At 41.2% G+C, this 27,183-nt stretch overlaps 1 protein-coding gene across 18 annotated transcripts in view; it reads right to left on the bottom strand.

Moving 5' to 3' along the window:
- The window catches only part of LOC125450983 (multiple C2 and transmembrane domain-containing protein 1-like), a 562,377-nt gene that overhangs the window by 316,945 nt on the left and 218,249 nt on the right, over positions 1-27,183 (bottom strand). For 17 of the 18 annotated variants that reach the window (XM_048527527.2, XM_048527529.2, XM_048527541.2 and 14 more), the window contains 3 exons: positions 16,658-16,737; positions 13,618-13,729; positions 1,784-1,822 (listed from right to left, as the gene is read on the bottom strand). In XM_048527527.2, coding sequence (XP_048383484.1) covers positions 1,784-1,822; positions 13,618-13,729; positions 16,658-16,737 — 231 coding nt within the window. The remainder of the gene's footprint in view (positions 1-1,783; positions 1,823-13,617; positions 13,730-16,657; positions 16,738-27,183) is intronic. The other variant, XM_048527528.2, reaches the window with a different exon arrangement.

Below are 27,183 nucleotides of genomic sequence, written 5' to 3'. Positions count from 1 at the left end.
TAATTCGTGGGAGGTTAACTTTGGTGGTTGTTCCAGCATTTATTGTTCATCCCTAAATCTGTCAATCTGTTACTTGATGCAGAACTCAATAAACTCTTGGGTAAAGTAACCTTTGATGGACTCTTTGAGTATGTATGGAACAATATCAAGCTGACTGTTAGGGCCAGGATGTGAGCTTATAACTATCAAGAAAGGGGGCTCAACAACTTTCACCTTTTGTTGTTTGTACAGCATTCTGAGCTTCTCACAGAAGGAAAATATTCAGAATACAGTTGACTCAAAGGCAAGTCTCCACGTACGTCAATACTCTTCAAGCAAAGGTAATTCTGCTGACTTCGGCATGATCGCAGTACGGAAGACAGTTGCAAGTTCAACAATTTTCTCTATTGTGAAGTAACCGGAGTCAAAAGACCAGCAGAACCTCGGAGCTCTGTTTCAAGGATGCTTGTAAGTGTGACATTGAAGGCCCTAAGCATTGATTATCACACTTGGGCGAGTAGGGGAAGTGGGGACATGTGCAGGGAGAAGATTGGGTAGAGATAGGTGTAGGGGTCAGTTGACAACAGGGGAAAATGCTGAAACCACCTCTGGGTTTACATATACCATCATGGCCAGAAATCACATGACACCAGGTTTATTTGAAAACCCAAGTTTTTGCAGCACATCACCTTCATCAGGTATCATGTGATTTCTGATCTTATCCATCCCAGTTCAACACCGGTACCTCCACATCATGTGTACCATCATGTTCAGTAGCTACAGAGGCACTAACATCAAAAATGATTATTCACAATGACACTTCATAGCTACTTCATCAGTGATACTTATGCCAGAATCTCTCCCAGATTGGGCTCTTCAGGCATCAGCAAAATTATAAAATATGGAACTGTTCAGTCTCCAATTAATTTGATTTGCTGCATATCTGCTAATAACTGAGATGGAGGGGGGCCCAATCCCACCTGTTGTTCTGGCCCCCAGCTCTGGTACTGGGTGAGCACCTCCTGACAATTTTTTTTACTGCTGCCAAACCCGGCTACATGCCCGATACTAGAACCCCTCCTGGAAAATCATAGTTGGCTTGTAAGAACTGGCATTATGTGAGAACATTAACAGCCTCAACTGGTTCACCACTTCCTATTTCCCCCCTCTTCAAAAAATAGCCTAAGGATAGAATGGAACCAAGCAATTGACACACTGATTACAGATGTTAAATTCTTGCCCATTTGGACTCGTAAATCAACCTAAAGATTCAGGGGTCATACACAATCTAAATTGTAGTAGACTGCATATTTCTGTTAAATCACTAACAATGATTCCCATGGCTATAACTTTAAATAGATATACAAAAAGGCATCTAATCTGTTATGAAAAAAGCAACACTATTGGCAATGTAGAATTGTTTGATGTTAACAACTGGAACAATATCTGTTGTCCAGTTTCTTTCTAAGATTAAACATTACGTCATGAGGACAAAAACAGTGCTGGCAAAATCTACTGAAATCACTGATTAACTTACACCATGTTTCCACATGATCCAGGGATTACTACCATTATCCCAGTGACAAAAGGAACCTCAGTGACCTTCTTTATAATGTAAAATATTCTAACAATCCTAATTATATAAAAGCAATTTGATGATGGCTATCCATTTAGTGAGAAGAGAAAAATAGCCTTGTTGAACATATCACAACTTTAAGACAGAAAGAAACAAGTTACAAGGCAGCTGTTGATTTCTTCCCATCATCCCATGTTAAGTGTAAATAATTATCAGACTATCTATTACCTTGCAGGATGGTGTCCAATTCCTTCTCAAAATCATATTCTGTGGAAAGGATAAAATATTTAAATACCACTGAGCTGCAATGCCAATCATTATTAATACATAATTAATAATATGGAAAGTAATGCAGCAATAGAGAGAGTTAGGGCAAGGTAGGGTGATAGATTTAGCATAACATATTATGTCTTGTGTTGATGGGAAGTTTAATAACTGAGTAAAAATGAGTGAAGGACACAGTCACCAAGCAGAAGGCCTAACATGAATTTATTCATTTTTTCACAGAGCTTATAGCATATATTTTATTTTATGTTTTTGTGAAGTTATTTTACTGGCAAAATTGAACTGAAAACTACTGAAATTACTGAACTGCTGATAATAAAACTAAGATCTTAGAAATATACTACTAGTCTAATGCAAGAAAACACAGAAATTAAAATTTGATACTAATATATAAACAATTCTATTTAATAATGCCTTAACACTGCATGTTTAGTATTGGTGCTGTTGTCATCAAGCCTAAGTCTGCACATGATTTAGTCCAAAATGAAATTGTTGATCTGAGTGATACTCCCTTCAGTTGGTAGTCTCACAAATTATATTTGTTGAACATTGCATTGTATTGAAATGCATTTTCAAATTTGTTTAACAAATTGCCTGAGGATCTGCAAAGCAAGATTATACACAACTCTTTAAACTCAAATTTCTAAACATTGGTACAGTACTCTGCGTGCATCCAAAATTATGCAAAAGTATCTCTTGAACAGAGTGGTTTCAGCAGGCTAGATCTAAGCAATATTGTATGGCTGTGCTTTGCTGGAGCTTAGTGTGCACCATCACCTACTAATGCTCAAGCACTGAAAGACAATCTGTGTACTTGTGAAACTCAACACTTCACACTCAATGGTGTTCTGAATTGGATGGAATTTTTGAATAGATATTTTATATATTAAGTAGAAAATAGACTGAAATGTTTCAAAAACATGTATGAATACATTGATCATCAATGGTTCTAACTGTCACCCCAATGACAGGAATCCTGAGTCAGCTCCTTCCAACCTTTGATTTAATAAAGAGAAGTTTTATTGCCACAGGGAGCTTAAAGCATGGCTCGACCACAATTAAATGGGTGTTTCCCATTACAGCAACTAGATGAAATCCAGCCAAAACACTCTTCAGCCAGTTAATGAGACCTCTTCCCCATGAGAATCCATTTCCTTTTACCTCATCACCTGAGTATATAGCTATAATCAGAAACTTATCTGGTTGGATCTTACAGGCACATCTGGAGTCTTATCTCTTGCTCGTACAGCAGGCAAGTTACCATGTTGACCCTCTGGAAATGCCCACCATTATGAATGATCACTCAGGCACATAACAGGCAGCAGTGGGATTATGAATGCTGGGGTGGTTATCTGACAACTCCTTTGAAAGGCACAGCCACTGGGGAAATCATGATTTCAGCCAGAATATCAATTATAGCTACAGGGTGAGTCCAGTTACAGATAAATGATGGCAGCAGGGGTTTTCTGGGTTGCTGGCTGCAGTTGTAGGCAGATGTCAGCAGCAAGGTCAGACATTGACCCACGATGGGCTACACCTTTCTCAAAGTTGAATTCCTGAATCAGACGGTTGATCCACTCCCAGTATAGAGCGGCATCTGGACTATGAAGTGAATGCCCAATTCTCATTGTATGCTTTTATATGTATTTAACAGTGGAAGTTACTACACCTGATTGTGCATACTGCCATAGTTAAACAATCAAACAAGGCTGCATAATAAATTATGAGTATGCAATATATCACCAGGACCACTATACATTTTCATGTGGTAATATAAAAGGACTCAAATGATGGTTGGTTTGTCCAAAAGGAAGTTTGCTATATACTCTTTGAATCCTCATTAAATAATGTTGTTAAACAGACTGTTTACAAGAAATGGGGGCTTCATTATACTAATGTTCCAATTATTGTCAGAGCTCATTTTTAAAGAATGCAGGCCAAAAAATTGACCAAAAAGAGTAGTTGACCCGAATATTGTGAGCAGTTTAAATTTCAGCAAAGGGTGCTAAAGCAAATGACTAAGAGGGGAAAAAGAGAGTATTAGAATAAGCTTGCAGGGATCATGTACACTGATTTTAAAAGTTTCCATTGATATGTGAAAAATGAAAAAGAAAATTGTAGGGCTCTTACAATCAGAAACAGATAAAGTTAAAATAGGGGCAAAGAGATGGCAGACCAATTAAATGCATAGTTTGGTCTGTCTTCACAAAGGAGGACACAAATAAAGTCCCAAAAACGTTGGGGAATAATGGTCTAATGAGGGAGCGGAAGTGAAGGAAATCAGTGTTAAAAGGGAAATGGTGTTAAGAAATTGATAGGATTAAACGATAACAAATTTTCAGGCCCCAATAATCCACGTCTCAGAATGCTTAATCAAATGGTCATAAAAATATTGGATGCATTGGTTGTCATCTTCAATTCTCTATGAGGATCCTAGAACAGAACAGGTGGAGAGAAAACAGTTGTTGATAGGCCTGTTAGCCTGACGTCGGTAGTAGGGAGAATGCTGGGTCCATTATAAAAGATTTTAAAAAATTGGCTGGCCAACAGAAGACAGCGAGTGGTAGTAGAAGGAAAATATTCTGCCTGGAAGTCAGTGGTGAGTGGAGTTCCACAGGGCTCTGTCCTTGGGCCTCTACTGTTTGTAATTTTTATTAATGACTTGGACGAGGGGATTGAAGGATGGGTCAGCAAGTTTGCAGACGACACAAAGGTCGGAGGTGTCGTTGACAGTGTAGAGGGCTGTTGTAGGCTGCAGCGGGACATTGACAGGATGCAGAGATGGGCTGAGAGGTGGCAGATGGAGTTCAACCTGGATAAATGCGAGGTGATGCATTTTGGAAGGTCGAATTTGAAAGCTGAGTACAGGATTAAGGAGAGGATTCTTGGCAGCGTGGAGGAACAGAGGGATCTTGGTGTGCAGATACATAGATCCCTTAAAATGGCCACCCAAGTGGACAGGGTTGTTAAGAAATCATATGGTGTTTTGGCTTTCATTAACAGGGGGATTGAGTTTAAGAGTCGTGAGATCTTGTTGCAGCTCTATAAAACTTTGGTTAGACCGCACTTGGAATACTGCATCCAGTTCTGGGCGCCCTATTATAGGAAAGATGTGGATGCTTTGGAGAGGGTTCAGAGGAGGTTTACCAGGATGCTGCCTGGACTGGAGGGCTTATCTTATGAAGAGAGGTTGACTGAGCTCGGTCTCTTTTCATTGGAGAAAAGGAGGAGGAGAGGGGACCTAATTGAGGTATACAAGATAATGAGAGGCATAGATAGAGTTGATAGCCAGAGACTATTTCCCAGGGCAGAAATGGCTAGCATGAGGGGTCATAGTTTTAAGCTGTTTGGAGGAAAGTATAGAGGGGATGTCAGAGGCAGGTTCTTTACGCAGAGAGTTGTGGGAGCATGGAATGCGTTGCCAGCAGCAGTTGTGGAAGCAAGGTCATTGGGGTCATTTAAGAGACTGCTGGACATGTATATGGTCACAGAAATTTGAGGGTGCATACATGAGGATCAATGGTCGGCACAACATTGTGGGCTGAAGGGCCTGTTCTGTGCTGTACTGTTCTATGTTCTATGTTCTAAAAGCGAGCAACTGAAAAACAGTGACAGGATTGGACAGAGTTAGCATGAATCTATGAAATGGATATTATGCTTGAGAAGTATGCTGAGTTCTTCAAAGTTGTAACGAGTAGAACTAATAGGGGGATCAAGCAGATGTGGTTTACTTGGAGTTTCAGAAAGCATTTGATAAAGTCCCACATAAGAAATTAGCATGTAAAATTAAAGCACATGAGATCAGAGGATGTGTACTGAAGTGGATAGAGAACTGGCTGACTAACAGGAAATGAAGAGTAGATAAATGGATCATTTTCTGAGTGGCAGCCAGTGACCAGTGGAGTAGCACAGGCATCAGTGCTTGTCCACTAGCCATTCCACAATACATATTAATGATTTAGATGAGGGCATTAAACATAATATCTTCAAGTTCGTAGATGATGCAAAGCTGGATTGGAATGTGAACTGTGAGAAGAATGTAGAGAGGGGAGGCAATGACCTGGTGTTATTATTGCTAGACTACTAATCCATGGCAGATGGTGAAATTGGAATTCAATAAGAAGAGCCCACTTATCACCACAAAGCTGCTGTGCTTGTCACGAAAAATCCATGTGGGTCACTAATTCCTTTTATAAAAGAAACTGCAGTCCTTACCTAGTCTGGCCTACATGTGACTCTAGATGCACAACATTGTGATCGATTCTAAACCAGACTCTGGCAACTATGGATATGCAATAGCTGTGGGCCTAGCCAGTGGCACCCACATCCTCTAAGTGAATAAATAAATGATGCTTCAGTGTGATTTGAACAAATTTAGCTAATGAGCAAATGCATGGCAGATGCAGTGTGATGTAGGTAAATACGATGTTATCCACTTTGGTTACAAAAATAGGAAGGCAGATATTTGTTTGAATGGCAATGGATTTGGAAAGGTAGAGGTGCAACAAGACCTCTGTGTCCTCCTACACTGGTGGCTGGAAGTAAGCATGCAGGTGAAATGGTGAAAAAAGCAAATGGTGCATTGGCATTCAGAGTGAGAGAATCTAATTGCAGAGGCAGGAATGTCTTGCTGCAATTGTACAGCAGCTAGGTGAGACCACACCTTGAGTATTGTGTGCAGTTTTGGTCTCCTTATCTGAGAAAAGAATGTTCTGGTTAAGGAGAGCATGCAATAAAGGTTTAAAAGACTCATTCATGGGATGGCAGGACTGACCGATGAAACAAGGCCGACTGGTTAGGACAGCATTCACTGGAGTTAAAAGAATGATGGGAGTTATCATAGAAACCTATAAATTTCTAACAGGACATGATAAAGTAATTACAGGAAGGATGTTCTCGATGACCATGAAGTCAAGAACAAGTGGTCACAATGTAAGGGCATTGGGTAGACCATTTAGGGCCAAGATAAGGAGAAACATCTTCACCCAGAGGGTGGAGATCCTGTGGAATTCTCTGTCACAAAGCAATTGAGGCCAAAACATTAAATGCCTTTAAGAAGAAACTGGTAAAGTTCTTAAGGCCAAAATGATCACAAGATATTGGGTGAAATATGAATGGAGTTCTGAGTAGGATGATCAGCCATCATCACATTAAATGGTGATACACGCTCAAAGGACCGATGGGCTTATCCCTGATCCTATTTTCTATCTTTGAATGTAAATATTGCTATAAGTGTAAAGGTGGTGTGGAAGGGAGTGGCAGATTAGGAAGTTTCTTTTTGGAACTGTTTCTTAATCTGCTCAAAGTGACCATTAACAGTTTTAGGATGCAGGCAGTCGACCTTAGGTCATAAGATTTAAGAACAAAAATAAACCATCATCAAGCTTGCTCTATCATTCAACAAGTTCATGGCTCATCTAATAATCTTCAACTCCCTGTTCCTGTTTCCTTTGATTCCCTTGCTGATTTAAAAAGTTCAGCTTTAAATATGAGGTATGTGGTCTATTGAAAGTCTTCTTCCCCTTTCCCAGTGTTTTTCCTGTTGCTGTCTAAGTTACATTTTCACATGATGCTAAAACCCAATACAGCCTGAAACTATAGCCTCATTAGCTGCAGTAGATTTTATCTTAGCAGAACAGAAAGTCTTTCTAATCTTCATGTCAGAATGTATCACAGCACCCCTGAAGATGCAAAAAAACTGGTCCTCCAAGGTCCTCCTTCTTTGGAAAAGTCCTCCAAGAATGCAGTCCAGTTTTACAATGCCTGCATGAGCAAAAGTAATTCACACTCCACAATGCATGTTCAGTTAGGAGCGATTATGAGAGGGCCTGAGCTGGGTCTGCATTGTCAATGAACAGTTTGTGTGCTAAGCGCCCTTAGAAGTGCTTGGGCCATTGCTTCTGAAGTATGCACCACTTGTTTTGGCTAGCAGTCTGTCAGTCAAAGCATGCTGCATGGCTAAAGCTGACTGAAGTGCTCCAGTTGCCGTTATTTCACTCTATAGACACCAATTCTGCAGCCATTTTCACCTGTGAATTTGTCTTTTCTGAATTGTAGTTCACTTTAATGTTCCCCCTGTCATCCAAGTTGTTCTGTCATCAATTAGCTAATAAGAAGATACTAAGCTTTTTAAGCCTACCTACAATATGATAGCTGGATGATTGTAAGTACTTCGACTCTCCAACCTCTATCTTTCCCTTTTTTTTAATCTTGCACTCTCTTCAACTGTGCTGTGAGAACCCCAGGAGAGACAAAGAATGAATGAAAAAAAAGCCAATAAGAAAAAATATTCTGCATAATTGTTCAAGCAATCAATATCAATTTGACTTTGTTCAGTTGCTTTTGAATCACCCAAGTCTTTCTTTTGTTCTCCCTCATCAGTGTCTGTTTTTTCAACTGTTATGCTCTGGTCAACGACGATGCTCTGGTCTTTAGAATTCCATTTTCTGATCGCTTTACCATGCCATTCATTCTTAATATCTGTAATCTCATCAGTGTCCATTAAATTATTGCTTCCACCGTCCAAAATCATCCTTTTTTGCATTCTGATGAGCATGCTTTCCTTTTCTGAGATGAATGGTAGTGGTAGAAGTAAGTTGTACAGTCAGAGCGAGGGAAACTTTGACGGGGTGAGACTGAGACAGAGTGAGTAACTGGAAATTTGTGTCCAAGTGGAAATTCAGGCTACAGAGGAAAAGGGGTGCTTTAATTAAGGATGATTCAAGAAATAAAGTCGCCAGTGAGTGGTGAGTGGGAGAAGAAATAAGGTGTAGATCACAAAGCCTACCTGCATAGAGACCAAAGGCAGTGTGACATCACAGAGCAGGGAAAGTATCTGAATGGTAAATAGAAATGGTCAGTATTCCCAATGTGCGAAGTAAAGATTGGGGATTTAGTTTGAGTTTAAGTCTCTAGACTTTGTTTCTCTTTCTTTCCGAGAATACATTTGTAAGGTTTTCATAATATGTCCATAGCTATTCTAAGAGTAACAAATTTGTTTTAAGAGTTACAGGATGGCAGGTTAGCAGGACCAAGCATGTCTCAGACAAACACATTTGCATGCAGTGTCACCAACAACACAAATTTCAGCTCCTACTTTTGGAACCTGAGTAACTGCTGGAGCCCTGTCATGCAACTTCAAGATAGAGAACTACATGTCGGGCACATACAGGCAGGCATCCTCACTGCAGATTAGAAGTGTACAGGCAGAGAGGGATTGGGTAACTACCGGCTAGTCTAAGAAAACTAGGCAGGTGGTGCAGGAGTACTCTGAGTCTATTTTGCTTGCTAATTGGTATTCCATTTTGAAAACTGGAGAGGATGCTGGTGCCTCAGGAAAGTGCAGCCTGAACCAAGCTCAAGACATCACAGACGACTCAGCTGTACAGAGGAAGAGAAAGAAGAGTGGAAAAATGATAGCAATGTGGGGTTCTATAGTCAGGCGATCAGACAGATCTTTCTGTGAGAGTAAACACAACTCCAGGATGGTATGCTACCTTCCTGATGCCAAGGTCAAAGTTGTCATAGAGCAGCTGCAGTATATCCTTCTGGAAGATAGGGATCAGCCAGAAGTTATGTTTCATGTGAGTACCAACAACTAGGCCAGGAAGAGATATGAGGTGCTGAAGGCAGATTTAAATGAGTTAGGAAGCAATCAAAAAGCAGGACCTCAAGAAGAGGAATCTCAGGATTACTTCCCAGTGCTATATGCTAGTGAGCATAGAAACAAGAGGCTTTATCATTTGAATACAGGGCTAGAGAACTGGTGTAGAAGGGAAGATGTCAGATTTCTAAGGAATTGGAACCAGCTCTGGGTTCCTGGAACCTCTACAAGCTGGATGGATTACACATTAACAGGGTAGGGACCGATATCCTTGCAGGAAGATTTGCTCGGTATAAATCAGGAGATGAGAAAAACATATAGCATGGGAGACACTAATCGTGGGTGACTTTAAAATGAAAATGATCTGAGTAAACCAACTGAGCACCAAAGCTGTGGAGGACAAGTTTCTGGAATGTATTAGGGCAGCTTTTCGGGGCAGCATGGTGAGGAGTCAATTAGAGGACGTGCTATTTTAGATTTAGTATTATGCGAAGAAAAGAAGCTAATTGACACTCTTATTGAAAAAGAATCTTTAGAGATGAGTGACCACATTTAGGTAGAATTTTACATTGTGTTTGAAAGTGAGGTAGTTCATTCTGAAGGACGTTAAATTTTAATAAGGAAAATTATGAAGACATATGACACAAATTGGCTGTGTTGGATTGGGAAAATACACAAAGGCATGTTTATACATAGGCAATGAATTATGTGTAAAAGCTATTACATGGCTTATAGCAACTTTACATTCCCTTGAGGTGCTGAAGGCAGATTTAAATGAATTAGGAAGCAATCAAAAAGCAGGACCTCAAGAAGAGGAATCTCAGGATTACTTCCCAGTGCTATATGCTAGTGAGCATAGAAACAAGAGGCTTTATCATTTGAATACAGGGCTAGAGAACTGGTGTAGAAGGGAAGATGTCAGATTTCTAAGGAATTGGAACCAGCTCTGGGTTCCTGGAAACTCTACAAGCTGGATGGATTACACTTTAACAGGGTAGGGACCGATATCCTTGCAGGAAGATTTGCTCGGTATAAATCAGGAGATGAGAAAAACATGTAGCATGGGAGACACTAATCGTGGGTGACTTTAAAATGAAAATGATCTGAGTAAACCAACTGAGCACCAAAGCTGTGGAGGACAAGTTTCTGGAATGTATTAGGGCAGCTTTTCGGGGCAGCATGGTGAGGAGTCAATTAGAGGACGTGCTATTTTAGATTTAGTATTATGCGAAGAAAAGAAGCTAATTGACACTCTTATTGAAAAAGAATCTTTAGAGATGAGTGACCACATTTAGGTAGAATTTTACATTGTGTTTGAAAGTGAGGTAGTTCATTCTGAAGGACGTTAAATTTTAATAAGGAAAATTATGAAGACATATGACACAAAGTGGCTGTGTTGGATTGGGAAAATACACAAAGGCACGTTTATACATAGGCAATGAATTATGTGTAAAAGCTATTACATGGCTTATAGCAACTTTACATTCCCTTGAGGTACAAAAATCCAACAAAGTCAGTTAACTGTAATACAAAGGAAACTCTGGATTACTTAAAATCATATTTACAAACTTGTTTCACATTTTTGAAGTTGTTTCTACCAAAGTTAATAAAGGAAAGCCAATGGATGTAGCACACATAGATTTTCAGAAAGATTTCAATGAAGTTTCCCACAAGATGTTGGTTAGAAAGATTAGGTGGTAATGTACTGGCATGAACTAATTATTGACTTGCAGAAAGAAAACAGAAAGGAGGAATAAAACTAACCTTGGCAGACCATGAACCTTCGAGGTATGACAAGGACTTAGGCCCCAGCCCGATATACATCATGACTTGTAGATGGGTACTAAATGTAACATTTACAAATTTGAGGCTAATGCAAATCTAAGTGGAAATATGTTATGGCGAAGATGTAAAGTGGCTTCACGGGGATTTGAACAAGCTTCATGCATGGTCAAGAATATAGCAGATGGAATATAATGTGGAAAAATGTAAGATTATCCACTTTGGCAGAAGAAACAGATGTGCAGAGTATTTCCTAAATGGTAAGAAGTCGCAAAGTGTAGAGGTACAAAGGGATATCTTTGTTAATAACTAAATGAAGGCTAATGTGTGGATGCAGTAAATTACTAGGAAGGATAATAGAATGTTTGCCTTTAGCATAAGGAAGTTTGAGTACCTGACCAGTGAAGTCTTGCTTCAGTTGTCTAGCAGCTTGGTTAGACTACATCTGTGTGTAATTTTGATCTCTATCACAGGGAAAATGTTACTGCCTTAGTGAGAGTGCAACTAAGGTTCATCAGACTTGTGTCCAGAATGGCAGGATTGTCTGATGAAGAAAAATTGGACAAACCAGGCCTGTATTCTCCAGAATTTCAAAGAATGAGGTGATCTAATTAAAACCTACAAAACACTTGAAGGTGTAGATGCAGGTTGGGGAGTCTAAAAGCAGGGAGCACAATTTAAAAATAAGGTAGATGCCACTTAGATCTGAGATGGGGAGAAATTATTTTGCTCAGAAATTAGTGAATCTCTGGAATTTGCTCCCACAGAAAGCTGTGGAGGCTCAGACTTTCTGTATATTTAAGGTAGAGAAAATAGATTTCTAATTACCAGCGATCTACGTGGCTATGGGATGGGGTGAGTAAAAGGCATGGAAATGTTTCACTAGCCGTGATCATATTGGATAATACGGCAAGTTTGATCGGCTGAATGGCCTACTTCAGCTCCTATCTTTCTCTGATAGAACTGTTTTTGTAATTTCAGATTCTATTTGAGAATTTTCAATTTCAACCTAATGCAAATATACAATGTTTTATTGTGATAATTAAGATCTGAAGGGATCTTAATTTTGGCTATCTGTTTAAGTTATTCCGGGTAAAAGGCAATTCATTGTTATTTAACTTTCTTTGTACTTGTGCATTCCTTTACTGCATGCTATTTATTTTTGCAAACTAAAGGATAGACAACAAATTAGCTTGACAACTATTCATACAATAACATTCAAAAATCCTTTCGTGTAATGTAAAGATGTTGTTATGTTGCCCTAGGACCATACTCATTGACGAAATTAAACTCCTAAAAGTTCTCATATATGTTTAATACATATAAATGTGGAATTTGCACAAATTTGTGATGCAGTCACTCCCCAAGTTTTTCTTCAGATCAAATGATCTTAAAAATAGTAACATAACACAGCAAAATAAATTTCACAAAACTAAAGACTAACACAGAAAACATGAAATAACTTTCATACAGGACTACCTGAGTAACTAGCCCAGATGCTGATCTGCCAGTCTATGTTAATGGAATTCAAGAATGCAACTGCCTACCCTTAAACACTATATAAAAAAATGTCCTTTTGTGCAAGAAGAAGCAAACAGCAGAGATCTCTCAGTCTCCAAATAGTCGGAAACTGGATATATAACCCAGCATGTGTGTCAGTACTCTATAGAATCGCTATTGCATTGACTCTGTGGGAATTGTGTAGGAAGTTTGAACTTCTGACAGCTAAGCCCCAGCTCCCTGGGGTGCTCTGCAAAGCTCTCCTGCACTTTAGACTTCCACAACAGCTGTAGTATTTTTGCTAGATAGTTATCTAAGAAATACCAGAAAGAAAATTCCTACTCTAACTTCAGTGTAACCACAAAACTGAAACCCTAGCTACCTACTCCACTGACTCCCACTCCACCACCCTATTCCCCAGCCATCCTGACTCCGTCACCCTAGCCACGCAACTCCAGTTCCGAATCCGGCTCTCCAGACAATTTCTACTCTACCAACTCTCACCTGACTGGTCCCTGAACTGACAAACTTTCCTCACCCAAACCACCAAGCCAGTTCACCCACCTTTCCATTAAACGCAGATACCACCCGACTCAACTACCCCCTTGTAACCCAGCAAAATGCCACTCTGCCTTTTCTACCTGCCATCTCAGTCAGCTTCTACCTTGGCGCCCAGCCCATTTACCTCACCCAACTACCTACTTACCTCATCCTCCCTACTTACTTACCCAATGATATTTACATTTTAAGTTCCACAGTAGTTTGCTGTAGTTATTCAATTCAGTCCACTCCATTTTAATGAAAAATTACAGAAAAGCTAATACGTTTACAGCTGAAAGAATGTTATCTGCTAAATGTTTCCACATTTTGAAGAATAAAATTATAAACTTACAGTCTCTGTTGGATCAGTTGCTCTGTATACTAATGTAACAGTCATCGACAGGCACCCTAGTTCTTGAACAGGGCAGCTTGGGTCCTTGAGATTTAAAGTGATGTCAGTTGGCCTAGGAGAACAAAAGTTGGATACATTGCAATCAAGATAATCAGACTAAGTTCAGAAAATCCTTCAAAAGTACTGGTATTTGGTTAAATTTTAAAATAAAAGGCACTTTTTATTTATTTCTGACATTTCTATAAACTTCTGTTTACATTCTCCAAAAGTAGTGCAAAAGTCATTTTATCACAATTTAAGGAGAAATATCTATGGTCATTTGGTAATAGAAAATATCAGTACTGCTGAGAAAAGACACATTTTGTCAAAGTTTTTCAATTTGCGCATGTTAGGGCATTTTTCAAAAATACAAAATTCAAGGATAAAACCAATATTTATATTGCTTGAGAGGAAGAGCTGATAGGTTGGCAAGTGGACTCTGATTAGCAAAGCTGTTGTCATAGAGAATGCACCCATTAATGTTGATGGACAGTTAAGAGACAGTGTTTTTAAAATTATAAACTAGATATTAATATATGTAGCTGCAAGTATGTAAGTAAACCACAGAGACAGCCAAAGCCATAATTCTAAATTGGGTGTCAGCATAATTCCTTGCACATTCAGGATTATCCAGCAAATGTTGATCATAGAATCACATCCAATATTAAGGACTATATATTGCGAGTTTCAGAAGTGTGGACTAGTTGGGTATGTTAATATCTTGTTTGTTGCAAGCAGCTGAAGGGACATCTATTTGAAATGATCTGCCAGTCTTTGGGAAATATGCTTACCTACAAGGCATTGCACATATGGAAATTCACATACCACATTAGTTATTTGTGTGATAGGTAGGACATGCTTTTGGATTGATGGAATATCCTGTTCATGGTGAATATCACTCATGTTGCTACTCTACACCAACTGTTTGAACATGTGTGATACTGTAATCCAAGGGTAATCTGAAATTGACAATATGAGGTAGCCTGGGTACTTTTCAGGATCAAACATGACTGATTTAGAGTTTTCCATGAGTTTGAACAATACACAAAGAGAAACTCTAGTGCAATGTTTTGAAGAATGAAAACAAAAATCTTTGACAGGATGTCTTTTTCATCAATACTCAAAAATACCTATTTAAATTAGCAAGTAATGAATTTTTTGATAAATAGTCTTATTTGTGTGAATATCATAAAGACGTAATTAGTTGATTCATTGTCACCACGCTCAATGTCCATCTCCTGGCTGCAATGTGTACAATGTACATCTCACTGTTGTTCTAGGGATAAATAGAAATCATCTCCCTCTTGCTGAAAAAAGCCAACAAGTACAACAGAGGAACAACATTGTGGGAATACCATCAGCTTCAGGTTTCCCTGCAAATAGCATGCCCATTCTGACATCCTGACCTATGCCGTGGCTCTTTCATTGTTGTGGACATGACCTGGGATTTCCAAATGAACACCGTTGTGAGATTAGCATCACCATAAGGACTTTAGTGATTTAACAAGGAATTTCCCAACATCTTCACTGAACATCTAAGGATGGGTAATGAACATGGCACTGTCAGTAACACCAGAGAATATCCAGTTCTTTGAAATTATTACTTTTTCACTTTTTGCATCCACTACCAATCGGTATCAAATACGATAGATATACTGGCCTGAACACTCCGAGACATGGTAATGACAATTGGATTGCCATTTAATCATATTTCTTAATGTTTGTCAGGAATCCTAATTCTGACTCCTTCATAAATGTGCAGCATACATAAAATGAACATGATTCTCAGGTCCTGCACAGTAACCGGGGAAGTGAAACCACAGCCTCTCTTACAGCATTCAGTGTGCCACGTTCTAACATTTAAGCATCAATGGCGTAGCCAGACAGCTACTGTGAAATGGTAAGTAAAGTAGGTCTTATGGTGTCAGGTGAAGAGGGTATCAGGTTGCCAGGTTGGTAGGGGTGTAGGTATGTCCGGAGGGTGTTGGGTACGAAGGATTGAAGGTGATAGGTGGCAGGGAAATGCTCAGAGTAGATCCTGGGGTTGGTACTGGTGGAGATGGCAATGGCTAAGACGTCTGGTATCAAGGCCAGCAACAGGTGTGAGTTGTTCAGGTGGGTGGTAGTGGTGGAGGGTAACGTCAAGGATGGAAGGTGAGGGAACGTGCGTCAGATTCCAGGGGTTCAGGTTTGTAGTCAAGGAAGTTATTGGTGGCAGCAGGGGTTCAGGCTGGGGGTAGGGGAATGGGGGGGTGGTGAGTAGGAGAGTGAGGAGGGACTTGAAATGTGGAGTCGGATATTTGGTCAGGAGATGGTTGTCAGGGATCGCAGGATTATAAGGGTGGGGGGAGGCGTAGTTCAAGTATGTGTGGTACATTGGAAGCTTAATAGATGTAGGAGTTAAACTAGTTATTTATTGTCAATCATTTCCTTTGTAAGTGTTACCTTAATAGGAGCAGAGCTTGCTGAATTCTCTGATGATAAGGAGTTGTTTCAGAGCATTCCAGATATAGAGAGAATTGGCAATCAGAGCCATCAACTTCCTAGGACTTTTCTTGTTCTCACTCTAGCAGTGGTGTGGTGGAGGCAGGTTCAATCATAGCTTTCAAAAACGAATTGGATCATTATCCACAGAGGAAAGTGTGCAGGGTTACTGGGAAAGGCAGGGACATGCTACTAGGTGATTTGCTTCTTCAACAGTCTTGGGGCATTTGAGACAGGACCAGATCAAGATGCAATAACCATTCTGTGATTCCGAGATTAGTCTGATGAAGAAAGCTGATTGATTCCCAGCAGAAAATACTGTACTCCAGAAGAGACTGCATGTTTTCTAAGCTCTTAAATAAGTTGGCACACCAACGTGAATTAACGCTAGCTGAGAATGATCAACATGAATGACCAAATCCAAGTCGACTTTCTCCTCCATACAGAGTGCTGATTACACAAGAGATCAGGATACAACATAAATAAAGTTATGATGATAGATTTTAAAATCTGTCACCTGTTTAATTCCAACTTGGTCAGATCCAGGTAGACTGAGCCCATGAAGTCATCTTGTAATGCAAAGTCATAATCAAATACCTAAAAAGAAGAAGGCATGGTTAAAATTTGATGCTAAAAAAGTTATAGGAAAAATGAAACACCATGACTTTGAGTTTCTGCTCAGTTGTGTTGCTTTTATCAGTGCAATTAGTGCAACACCAGTGCAATTAGCACAAGGGATTGCAGATGTCTTGCATTCATTTTAAAAGCCCCCCCCAAAAGCTCAAAATAGTCTTAAGGCAAATTTAATTGTAAGCATTCGCTGCACTCTGGGGATGTATGGATCTGTGGGCCATAAACATATTATTTGCTTTGAACGGCTTTAATTTTTTTTAATTTATAAAGGCACAAAGTACTGTACACCAATACAATGAGAAAATACATTCCATATTTTCTAAAATTAACTTGCATTAATTTTAAATTGGGATATTGACAGTTCCTGAATTAACACTGATTTAAAAGCATCTCCTTTTTTCTGAAAAACTGTTCACAGTTGCACAAATACACAAGTCACAAGCCATTATCATAAATAACACTGCATTAGTTGAGGGCAGATTTTTCATTCAGTTTGTACAAATAAAGTGGGAACAGAAATTTGGGATACAAGCACACTTCTGCGTTACCACAGCAATGAAACAGCCCCTAATGCAAACCGCAAATGATATCAGAGATAATGGGGACTACAGAGGCTGGGGAATCTGAGATAACAAGTGTAGAGCTGGATGAACACAGCAGGCCAAGCAGCATCTGAGGTTTTGTGCTCCTAAGGTGCTGCTTGGCCTGCTGTGTTCATCCAGCTCTATACTTTGTTCATCCAGCTCTATACTTTGTTATCAGAAATGATATCCTGTGTTATAACACTCAAATAAAAGCAAAATGCTGTAGATGCTAGAAATCTGAAACAAACACAGAATTGTGAAGAAACTCAGCAGGTTTGGCAACACCACTGAAAAGAAAAACAGAGTTAGTATTTTGAATCCAGTATTCTCAACAGCCAAATTTCTTTAGCATTTTCTGTGTTTATATGATCCGTTAGAGTGTCAATCATACACTGTCCTTCCTTATCCTTTCAAACCACTACAACTTATGTCACCACTGACCATGCACCCTACCACTGTTGTACAACCATGAGGGACAACCTTTACAAAGTTCCATTGCTATCTCTTCTTTCTCTGCCAGATTATGTCTACAATTCCTGCTCTTGAACTGTTAGCTATGAAGTTGTCTGTGGATCTATATTTGGCTCTCTTCTATTTCTCACCATTATGTCACCTCTTGGCTGCATGACCAAAGAGCGGCATTAGGTTTGTTATCCTTTACTCATTTATGGGATGAGGGAATCACTCGTTCGGCAGCATTTAGTGCCCATCCCTAACTGCCCAGAGGGAAGTTAAGAGTCAACCACATTGCTGTGGGACTGGAGTCACATGTAGGCCAGACCAAGTAAGGACAGCAGTTTCCTTCCCTAAAGGACATTAGTAAACCAGATGGGCTTTTCCAACAAATCGACAATGGTCATCTTTAGGTTCTTAATTATTTTATTGAATTCACATTCCACCATCTGCCATGGCAGGATTCGAACTCAGGGCTCCAGGACATTATCTGAGTCTCTGGATTAATAGTCAAGTGATAATACCACTAGACCATTGCCTACCCAGCTTGTCCCAGTTGATAACAACACTGGCAAAGTCCGATCTCAGAGCAAAACATGGCTTGCTAGTTCATAAGTTTTACTTTTGCACAGTTTAGTTACTATCATGATCAGCCACTGAAAATACTTGTAAGAGGCTTCCAATGTTCTTTTAAGAAAGTAGATCCCCAAGCATAATACGAGCTGGAGTTTGCGAGCCCTCACTGCGCATGGTTTTAAACAGGGTGTCTGATGGTGGTGAGGACATCTATAGTATTTTCACCCTAATATCACCTGTCACTGCCTCTACATTAGCTTATTTGCTGCCAGAATTCTGACTGCTGGCTTTGTCATGTTGAGAATGAGTGATTCCAGCAGTGTCCTGCTTAGCCTTCTATCGTATACAAACGGGAGCTCATTCAGAACGAATACATATGTACCAGTTCACACCCATCGACCATCACTCCTTTGGTCTCTGACTTTTATTGGCTCCCAGTTGAGTCCATCAACACCTTGATTTAAATAATTTCACCATGTGTCTGACTCCCTTCATCAATTTGTCCTTTCCATCTCTCCAACTTTCTCCATTCTATAACTCTTTGGGTACTCTGCATTTCTCTGCTCAGTGGCCTCTTGATTATCACCAACCTCACTGCTTCAATACTGACTATCAAGGCCTTAAGGTCTGAAATTCCCTCCTTAGGTTCCCCTACTGAGTTATTATTTGCCCGCGACACTCTGTTTTCAATATGGGCTCTGCATTAGCCTATCTACCATCTCCCTTTGGTGCCTCCCCTGCATCCAGTCTCTTCGAGCTAAGGAATGTCAATGACATGCCTCACAACCTCCTTCTGTATTGGAGGGGTGAGGATCTAGGGTCAATGTTGGCAGCATCTCTAATGAGTTATTATAAGTTACTGATAGGGGACTCTTCATACAGAGTGTATACTTCCCACAGTTTCCTATCTGTAATTAATTGAAATTCAAATCTTTATTTTTTAAAGGTCTGCTAAATAGAGTTGGTCCACAGGTTATTAATAACGTAGAAAACCAAAAGCTGACAGATTACTCACCAGGCATAGTTGAGGGCATAACTGATTTGGAATTCCCAGTGAGTTCCTGTTGTCCAACAGTTTAAGATTTAAATCAAAATTGATTCTACGCTTTATGACATCTTAATCATAGCCTGAACTAATTCATGACTGACCAATGCTGTAACAATTGTTAACATAGAACATAGAACAGTACAGCACAGTACAGGCCCTTCAGCCCATGATGTTGTGCCAAACTTTTACCCTAAACCTAACGTCTTTCTAACCTCCACCCCTACCTTATACTACCATCCATATGCCTATCTAATAGCTGCTTAAATGCCCCAAATGAGGCCAACTCCACTACCCTCTCTGGTAATGCATTCCACGCCACTAACTCTCTCTGAGTAAAGAACCTACTGTTGTCTACAGCTGAAGTCAGAGATTTTGGTTCGTCATTGACTACACATAAAAATATGCCCAACCACAAATTAACTGACCTAAAATTGGGTGCCTCATTATTATGATCATACTAACTTACAAACTAGGAGCAGGAGTATGCCATTCAGCTCTTTGAGCCTGCTCTGCCATTTAATGAGATCATGGCTGATCTGACTTTTTAAATAATTTGTTCATGGGACATTGGCATCATTGGCCAGGTCAGCATTATTAACCATCCTAATTGCCCAGATGGTAGATGAGAGTCAAGCACATTGAAGATTTGATTTGATTTGATTTATTGTTGTCACATGTACAGAAGTACAGTGTAAAGTTCTGTTATGCGTGCAATACAGGCAGATCATAACATACAACAACATACAGATCATAGGGTGACCAGACAGAGTGAGGTATACAAAGGCAAGGCAGCACAAGAGGTATGCAAAAGCAGGATCAACATCAGATTTGAAATTTGAGAGAACATTCAGCAGTCTAAAACCAACACGAAAGAAGTTGTTCTTTAATGTGTTGGTATGTGCGTTAAAGCTTTTATATATTCTGCCTGATGGAAGAGGTTTGAAAAGATTATAACAGGGATGGGAGGGGTCTTTGATTATGAAGATACAGAGAGCTATTTTTATGCAGTTAGTTGTTAGGATCTGACCAACCCATGGGTCCTTATAATGAAAACTGAAAGAACTGTGGATGCTGTAAACCTGGAACAAAAACAGAAGTTGGTGGAAAAGCTCAGCAGGTCTGGCAGCGTCTGTGAAGAAAAAAATCAGTGTTAGCATTTCAGGCCCAGTGACCCTCCCTCAGAACTGAACAACCAGTTCTGAGGAAGGGACACTGGGCCCGAAATGTTAACATTTTTTTTTGCTTCACAGACGCTGCCAGACCTGCTGAGCTTCTCCAGCAACTTCTGTTTTTGGGTCCTTATAATGGTTTGGGACTTCAGAACTTCTGCGATTAAAAGGACATCACAGGGAAATCCGGCATAACTAAATGCTCTTTGATTAAACAATGATTCCAAGTTAATATAGTAGCCATTTGCTTAGGCTACGAAAAGTCAAGGTATAAAACACCATTCTGACAGAATTCCAGGAAAAACTCTGAGCGACGACATTCGAGAGGGAAGGTTCTCAGCATGGAGTTAGAATAAGGCAAACTAGCTCAGGACTGCTGTAATGAACGAGACTCCCAATGGTCACAAGCTACTGGGCTTGAAAAGAAAAGGTATCTTCACTCCCTTCCAGAGCATGTTCTGCTCAGTCTGTCTTTGGAAGAAAAGCCCCTACTATTCAACTACAATCACTGTCGCTGCTGCTGAATGTTGAGTTCAAGAATTTGTTACCTTCAACTCAGAATGAGAAACCTTCAAGCCAGCCAGGACTATAACACAACACGTTACTTGCATCTTTGTAAAGATGCTTTTCCATAATTATTTTGATTTTTTGGCTGCATTTTAACCAATAACAGTACCATTTTTCTTAGCAGCTTTCAGAAATAATCATATGATAATCTAACCTTTGATCTTGTTGAAGACTAACGCTTTACTGCTGGTTATTTTTGAAATAGAAGACTCAAAAGAACTAACAAGGGACTAGTGAATGATGTGAATTCGTAGTTCCAAGGCCACTCTTCCAACATGCTTACACATTATCGAACATTATTTGAAATTTCCATTTACAACTCACAAAAACCTGAAAGATGTCATGCTCAAAATGGCAGTACTGACACATTACAGCAGTGTTTCATACTACTAGCATGTGCTACTCACTTTTCTTGACAATCTTCCCCTTTCCTCCTTCCCCTTCTGCTGCAGGTGTAGTTTCTTACTTTGATTCACTTTCACACAGGCGAGTCCTTAAGTATAGCATAGTCAAGTAGGCACAATGCATGCTTGCATGTTCATGGTGCATGTCATCAAGCTACAGGGGACATCTCAGCCAAGTCTAATCCAATATCAGCACAGATACCTCCCACTGGTCACAGATAAAGTAATGAACGACGAAAATCCCTCACGTTTCTTGTTTTCAGAGGCAAGCACCACTCCCAATACTGTGCTCAATGAACTTGCTGCCAGCAGGGGGATTGAGTCAATTATTCAGCTGCCAAGCATTGTGCCCAGCATGGGTGGTGGTGAAGGTGAATTAGCCCTACAGTGAAAGATGGGGCCCAAAGATCAGCAAGGCAGTCGTGGTTTTGAACCAACTCAGAATTTATATACAGATGGACTTCTCTTTTTAAGCTATTTTACTTCATTTTCTCTTAAACTATCAAAAAGGTTTTTGGTGCATTATGATGAAAAATGAAAGCTTTTCACTGTGTCTTGCTGCATTTCACTGTGAAATACATGTGGCAATAAATAAATAAATCATTAAATCAAATTAAATGCATTCACAATCAGGATGGGGGACCAGTTGGGAAGGAAACCACTCAGAAGCTAGAGGGTGATGGAGATTGGGATGGCAGCAATAATTGATTCAGAATGGTTTCACTGGTCAAGATGGAGGGTATTCAATTAGAGAGGTGCTTCTGGCTCAAAATGAAAACCCATTTTCTATCCATCAAAAACAAGTGTTGCATGGCAGAATTCTAGTTCTATTGCTTCAATTCTCTATGGTATTTTGGTGCTTTCAATACATTTGAGTTTAAATGCTTGACTCAGTCTCAAAAAATAGCCCAACATAAGTTGGTATACAAGATAACAAAGTGTGGAGCTGGATGAACACAGCAGGCCAATCAGCATCTCAGGAGCACAAAAGCTGACGTTTCGGGCCTAGGCCCTTCATCAGAGAGGGGGATGCGGAGAGGGAACAGGAATAAATATGGACAGAGGGGGAGGCGGACCGAAGATGGAGAGAAAAGAAGATAGGTAGAGAGGAGAGTATAGGTGAGGAGGTAGGGGAGGGGATAGGTCAGTTCAGGGAAGACGGGCAGGTCAAGGAGGCAGGATGAGGTGGTAGGTAGGAAATGGAGGTGTGGCTTGAGGTGGGAGGAAGGGATGGGTGAGAGGAAGAACAGGTTAGGGAAGCAGAGACAGGCTGGGCTGGTTTTGGGATGTACTGGGGGGAGGGGTCAAGCTGGGCAGGTTTTGACAAGGGTGGGGATGGAAAAATGGCTTGGGTGGTGGGGTGGGATTGTAGATGGTAGAAGTGTTGGAGGATGATGCGTTGTATCCGGAGGTTGGTGGGGTGGTATGTGAGAATGAGGGGAATCCTCTGGGGGCGGTTGTGGCGGGGGCGGGGTGTGAGGGATGTGTTGCAGGAAATGCGGGAGATGCAGTCAAGGGCATTCTCAACCACTGCGGGGGGAAAGTGGCAGTCATGGAAGAATGTGGACATCTGGGATGTACGGGAGTGGAATGCCTCATCCTGGGAGCAGATGTGGCGGAGGCGGAGGAATTGGGAATAGGGGATGGAATTTTTGCAGGAGGGTGGGTGGGAGGAGGTGTATTCTAGGTAGCTGTGAGAGTCAGTGGGCTTGAAATGTACGTCAGTTTCTAGCTGGTTACCTGAGATGGAGACTGAGAGGTCCAGGAAGGTGAGGGATGTGTTGGAGATGGCCCAGGTGAACTTAAGGTTAGGGTGGTAGGTGTTGGTGAAGTGGATGAACTGTTTGAGCTCCTCTGGGGAGCAAGATGCGGGATGAACTGTTCGAGCTCCTCTGGGGAGCAAGAGACGGGATGAACTGTTCGAGCTCCTCTGGGGAGCAAGAGGCGGGATGAACTGTTCACCCCTTGCTCCCCAGAGGAGCTCAAACAGTTCATCCACTTCACCAACACCTTCCACCCCAACCTCAAGTTCACCTGGGCCATCTCCAACACATCCCTCACCTTCCTGGACCTCTCAGTCTCCATCTCAGGTAACCAGCTAGAAACTGATGCCCATTTCAAGCCCACTGACTCCCACAGCTACCTAGAATACACCTCCTCCCACCCACCCTCCTGCAAAAATTCCATCCCCTATTCCCAATTCCTCTGCCTCCGCCACATCTGCTTCCAGGATGAGGCATTCCACTCCCGCACATCCCAGATGTCCACGTTCTTCCAGGACCGCAACTTTCCCCCCACAGTGGTCGAGAACGCCCTTGACCGCGTCTCCAGCATTTCCCGCAACACATCCCTCACACCCCGCCCCCGCCACAACCGCCCCCAGAGGATCCCCCTCATTCTCACATACCACCCCACCAACCACCGGATACAACGCATCATCCTCCGACACTTCCACCATCTACAATCCCAACCCACCACCCAAGCCATTTTCCCATCCCCACCCTTGTAAAAACCTGCCCAGCTTGACCCCTCCCCACAGTGCTTCTCAAAACCAGCCCAGCCTGTCTCCGCTTCCCTAACCTGTTCTTCCTCTCACCCATCCCTTCCTCCCACCTCAAGCCGCACCTCCATTTCCTACCTACCACCTCATCCCGCCTCCTTGACCTGTCCGTTTTCCCTGGACTGACCTATCCCCTCCCTACCTCCTCACCTATACTCTCCTCTCTACCTATCTTCTTTTCTCTCCATCTTCGGACCGCCTCCCCCTATCCCCCTATTTATTCCAGTTCCCTCTCCCCATCCCCCTCTCTGATGAAGGGTCTAGGCCCGAAACGTCAGCATTTGTGTTCCTGAGAAGCTGCTTGGCCTGCTGTGTTCATCCAGCTCCACACTTTGTTATCTTGGATTCTCCAGCATCTGCAGTTCCCATTATCACTGATACAATAAGTTGGGAAAACATACAGGTTATGGACAAAATTCTCTACTTTTGCATTTGCCAGCTTGTTTCTCCTTCATGTCCTTCATTGTCCTTCATTGTGTTTCTCCCCCATTCATTTAAAAGAATAAGAAACATAAGACCTGGAAAACACACACTTAAAGTGTGCTAGCCAATACCTGTTTAGGTATTCAAGGTAAACTACAAGTTAATTGAAACACCTTGCAGTTTTATTTCGAAATATGTGATTAGCATCACTCTGCAGGAGTGGCAGAGCATAGTGGCAATTTAACTGGACTATGATCTAGGACCTCAGTCTGATGACAGGGGATAGACATTTGAATTCTGTCCTGGCACATGGTGAAATTTGTATTCAATGAAATTAGGAAGTAAAAGCTATCCTAATGATGGCCACTTAACTATTATCAATTGTTGTCAAAACCGAATTGTTTCACTCACGCTCCTTAGGGAAACAATCCTCCTTCCTTCCCTGGTCTCATCTATATGGCACTCAGAAGAATCTGAGGGTGGCAGGTGCACAGAATGCTCTCTAGTTGGGAGTTTCTATTGTCCATCACAAAGAGTGACTTGATATTACCACTACTGGCCAAGCTGGACATAGCTGCCAGACTGAGTCTATTTTTGTGTTCGATTGTAGGATGTGGATGTCACTTGCTGGCTAGCATTTAGTGTCCTTCACTAGTTTCCTTTCAGAAGGGTGGCAGTGAGCTGCCTTCCTGAACTGCTCCAGTCTATGTGCTGTATGTTGACCCATAATGCCCTTAGAAAGGGATTTTCAGGATTTTGACCCAGAGACAATGAAGGAACAGTGGTGTATCTTTGAGTCAGGATGGTAACTGGCTTGGCAGGGAACTCGCAGGTGGTAGCTTTTTCATGTACTTGCTGCTCTTGTCCTTCTAGATGAAACTGGTCATGGGTTTGGAAGGTGCTGTCTAAGGATCTTCAGTGAATTTCTGAAGTGCATCTTGTAGACTGTGCACACTGCTGCTTGAGCATCGGCGATGGAGCAAGTGAACGTTTGTGGATTTCGTGACAATCAAGCAGGCTGCTTTGTCCTGGATAGTGTCAAGTATCTTGAGTGTTATTGGACTTGTACCCATCCAGGCAAGTGGGGAATATTCCATCACATTCCTGGCTTGTGTCTTGTAAATGTTGGGCAGGCCTTCAGGAGTCAGCAGGCAAGTTATTTGCAGCAGTATTTCTAGCATCTGACCTGTTACTGTAAGCAGTATCTTGACTCCAGCATCGGCAGTTCTTACTACCTTTATTCGTATGATGAGTCCAGTTGAGTTTCTGGTCAATGATAACCCCAGGATGTTGATAGTGTGGGATTCAGTGATGGTAATACTATTGAATATCAAGGAGCAGTAGTTAGATTGTCTCTTATTGGAGATGGTCATTGCCTGGCATTTATGTGGCATGAATATTATGCCTCTTTTCAGTCCAAGCCTGGATATTGTCCAGATCTTGTTGCATTTAAAAATGGACTCTTAGGGAGTTGGGAATGATGTTGAACATTATGTAATCATCAGTGAATATCCTACTTCTTACCTAATGATGGAGGGAAGGTCATTGATGAAGCAGCTGAAGGTAGTTGGGCTGAGGATTCTACCCTAAAGCACTCAAGCAGAGCTGAGCTGACCGACCTCCAACCACCACAATCATCTTCCTATCTGCCAAGGATGACGCCAACCAGTGGACAGTTTGCCTCCAATATCCAATGATTCTGATTTTGCTAGGGCTGTTTAATGCCACGCACAGTGGAACACAGTTTTGACGCTCTTCTGCAGCAATTGGTAAAGGGATCAACAGGAGAGAAAAATCTACTTGTTCTCATCCTGTCACAGTTACGTTGGTCCATGACTTGCCACCTCACAGAACCACCTTCAAATTGAGAATACATTCATTGTATCGTATGGCACCATTCCTGTGCTAAGTAGTACAACTTCAAACAGATACACCAACTTGAAACTAAACATCTATGAAGTGCTCTGAGCCATCAGCAGCAGAAGCACCACATTTGACCAGAATCTGTATCTTCATGGACTAGTATATCCCCTACTCTGTAACCCTCAGGCCAGTATATCAACTCTGTTTCAACAGTGAATGCAGGAAGGCATACTAGGAGTAGTACCGGGCATTTCTGAGAATGATGTGTCAGCCTAGTGAAGCTGTAACACAGGCTACTTTGCATAAAAAAAATAGAAGCAGCATACAATAGGGCTGAGCAATCACACAAACACTATCCCACAACCAGCAGATCTAAGCTCTGTAGCCCTGCCGCATCCAGTCATAAATGGTGGTAGACAATTAGGCAACTAACAGCAGGAAGAGGCTCCACAAATGTTCCCATTGTCAATGATGCAGGAGCCCTCCACATCAGTTCAAAAGACAGTGCTGAAACACTTCCATTCGTCTTCTTCTGGATGTACCAACTGGTTCTCAGCCTCATCCTGGGGTCTTTGAGAAACACAGATGCCAGTCTTCAAGCAAATCAATTCATTCCACATGAAATCAAGAAATGGCAAAAAGCCACCGGAACTGCAAAGACTCTGGGTCCTGACAGTATACAGACAATAGTTTTGAGCCCCTAGCCAAGCTGTTCTAGTACCATTATAACATTGACATTTACCCAGAGATAACACAGTGGGAA

This window comes from Stegostoma tigrinum, chromosome 3 (assembly GCF_030684315.1).
Source record: "Stegostoma tigrinum isolate sSteTig4 chromosome 3, sSteTig4.hap1, whole genome shotgun sequence".
Classification (NCBI taxonomy): domain Eukaryota; kingdom Metazoa; phylum Chordata; class Chondrichthyes; order Orectolobiformes; family Stegostomatidae; genus Stegostoma; species Stegostoma tigrinum.
This window is presented reverse-complemented; position numbering and strand designations above follow the sequence as displayed.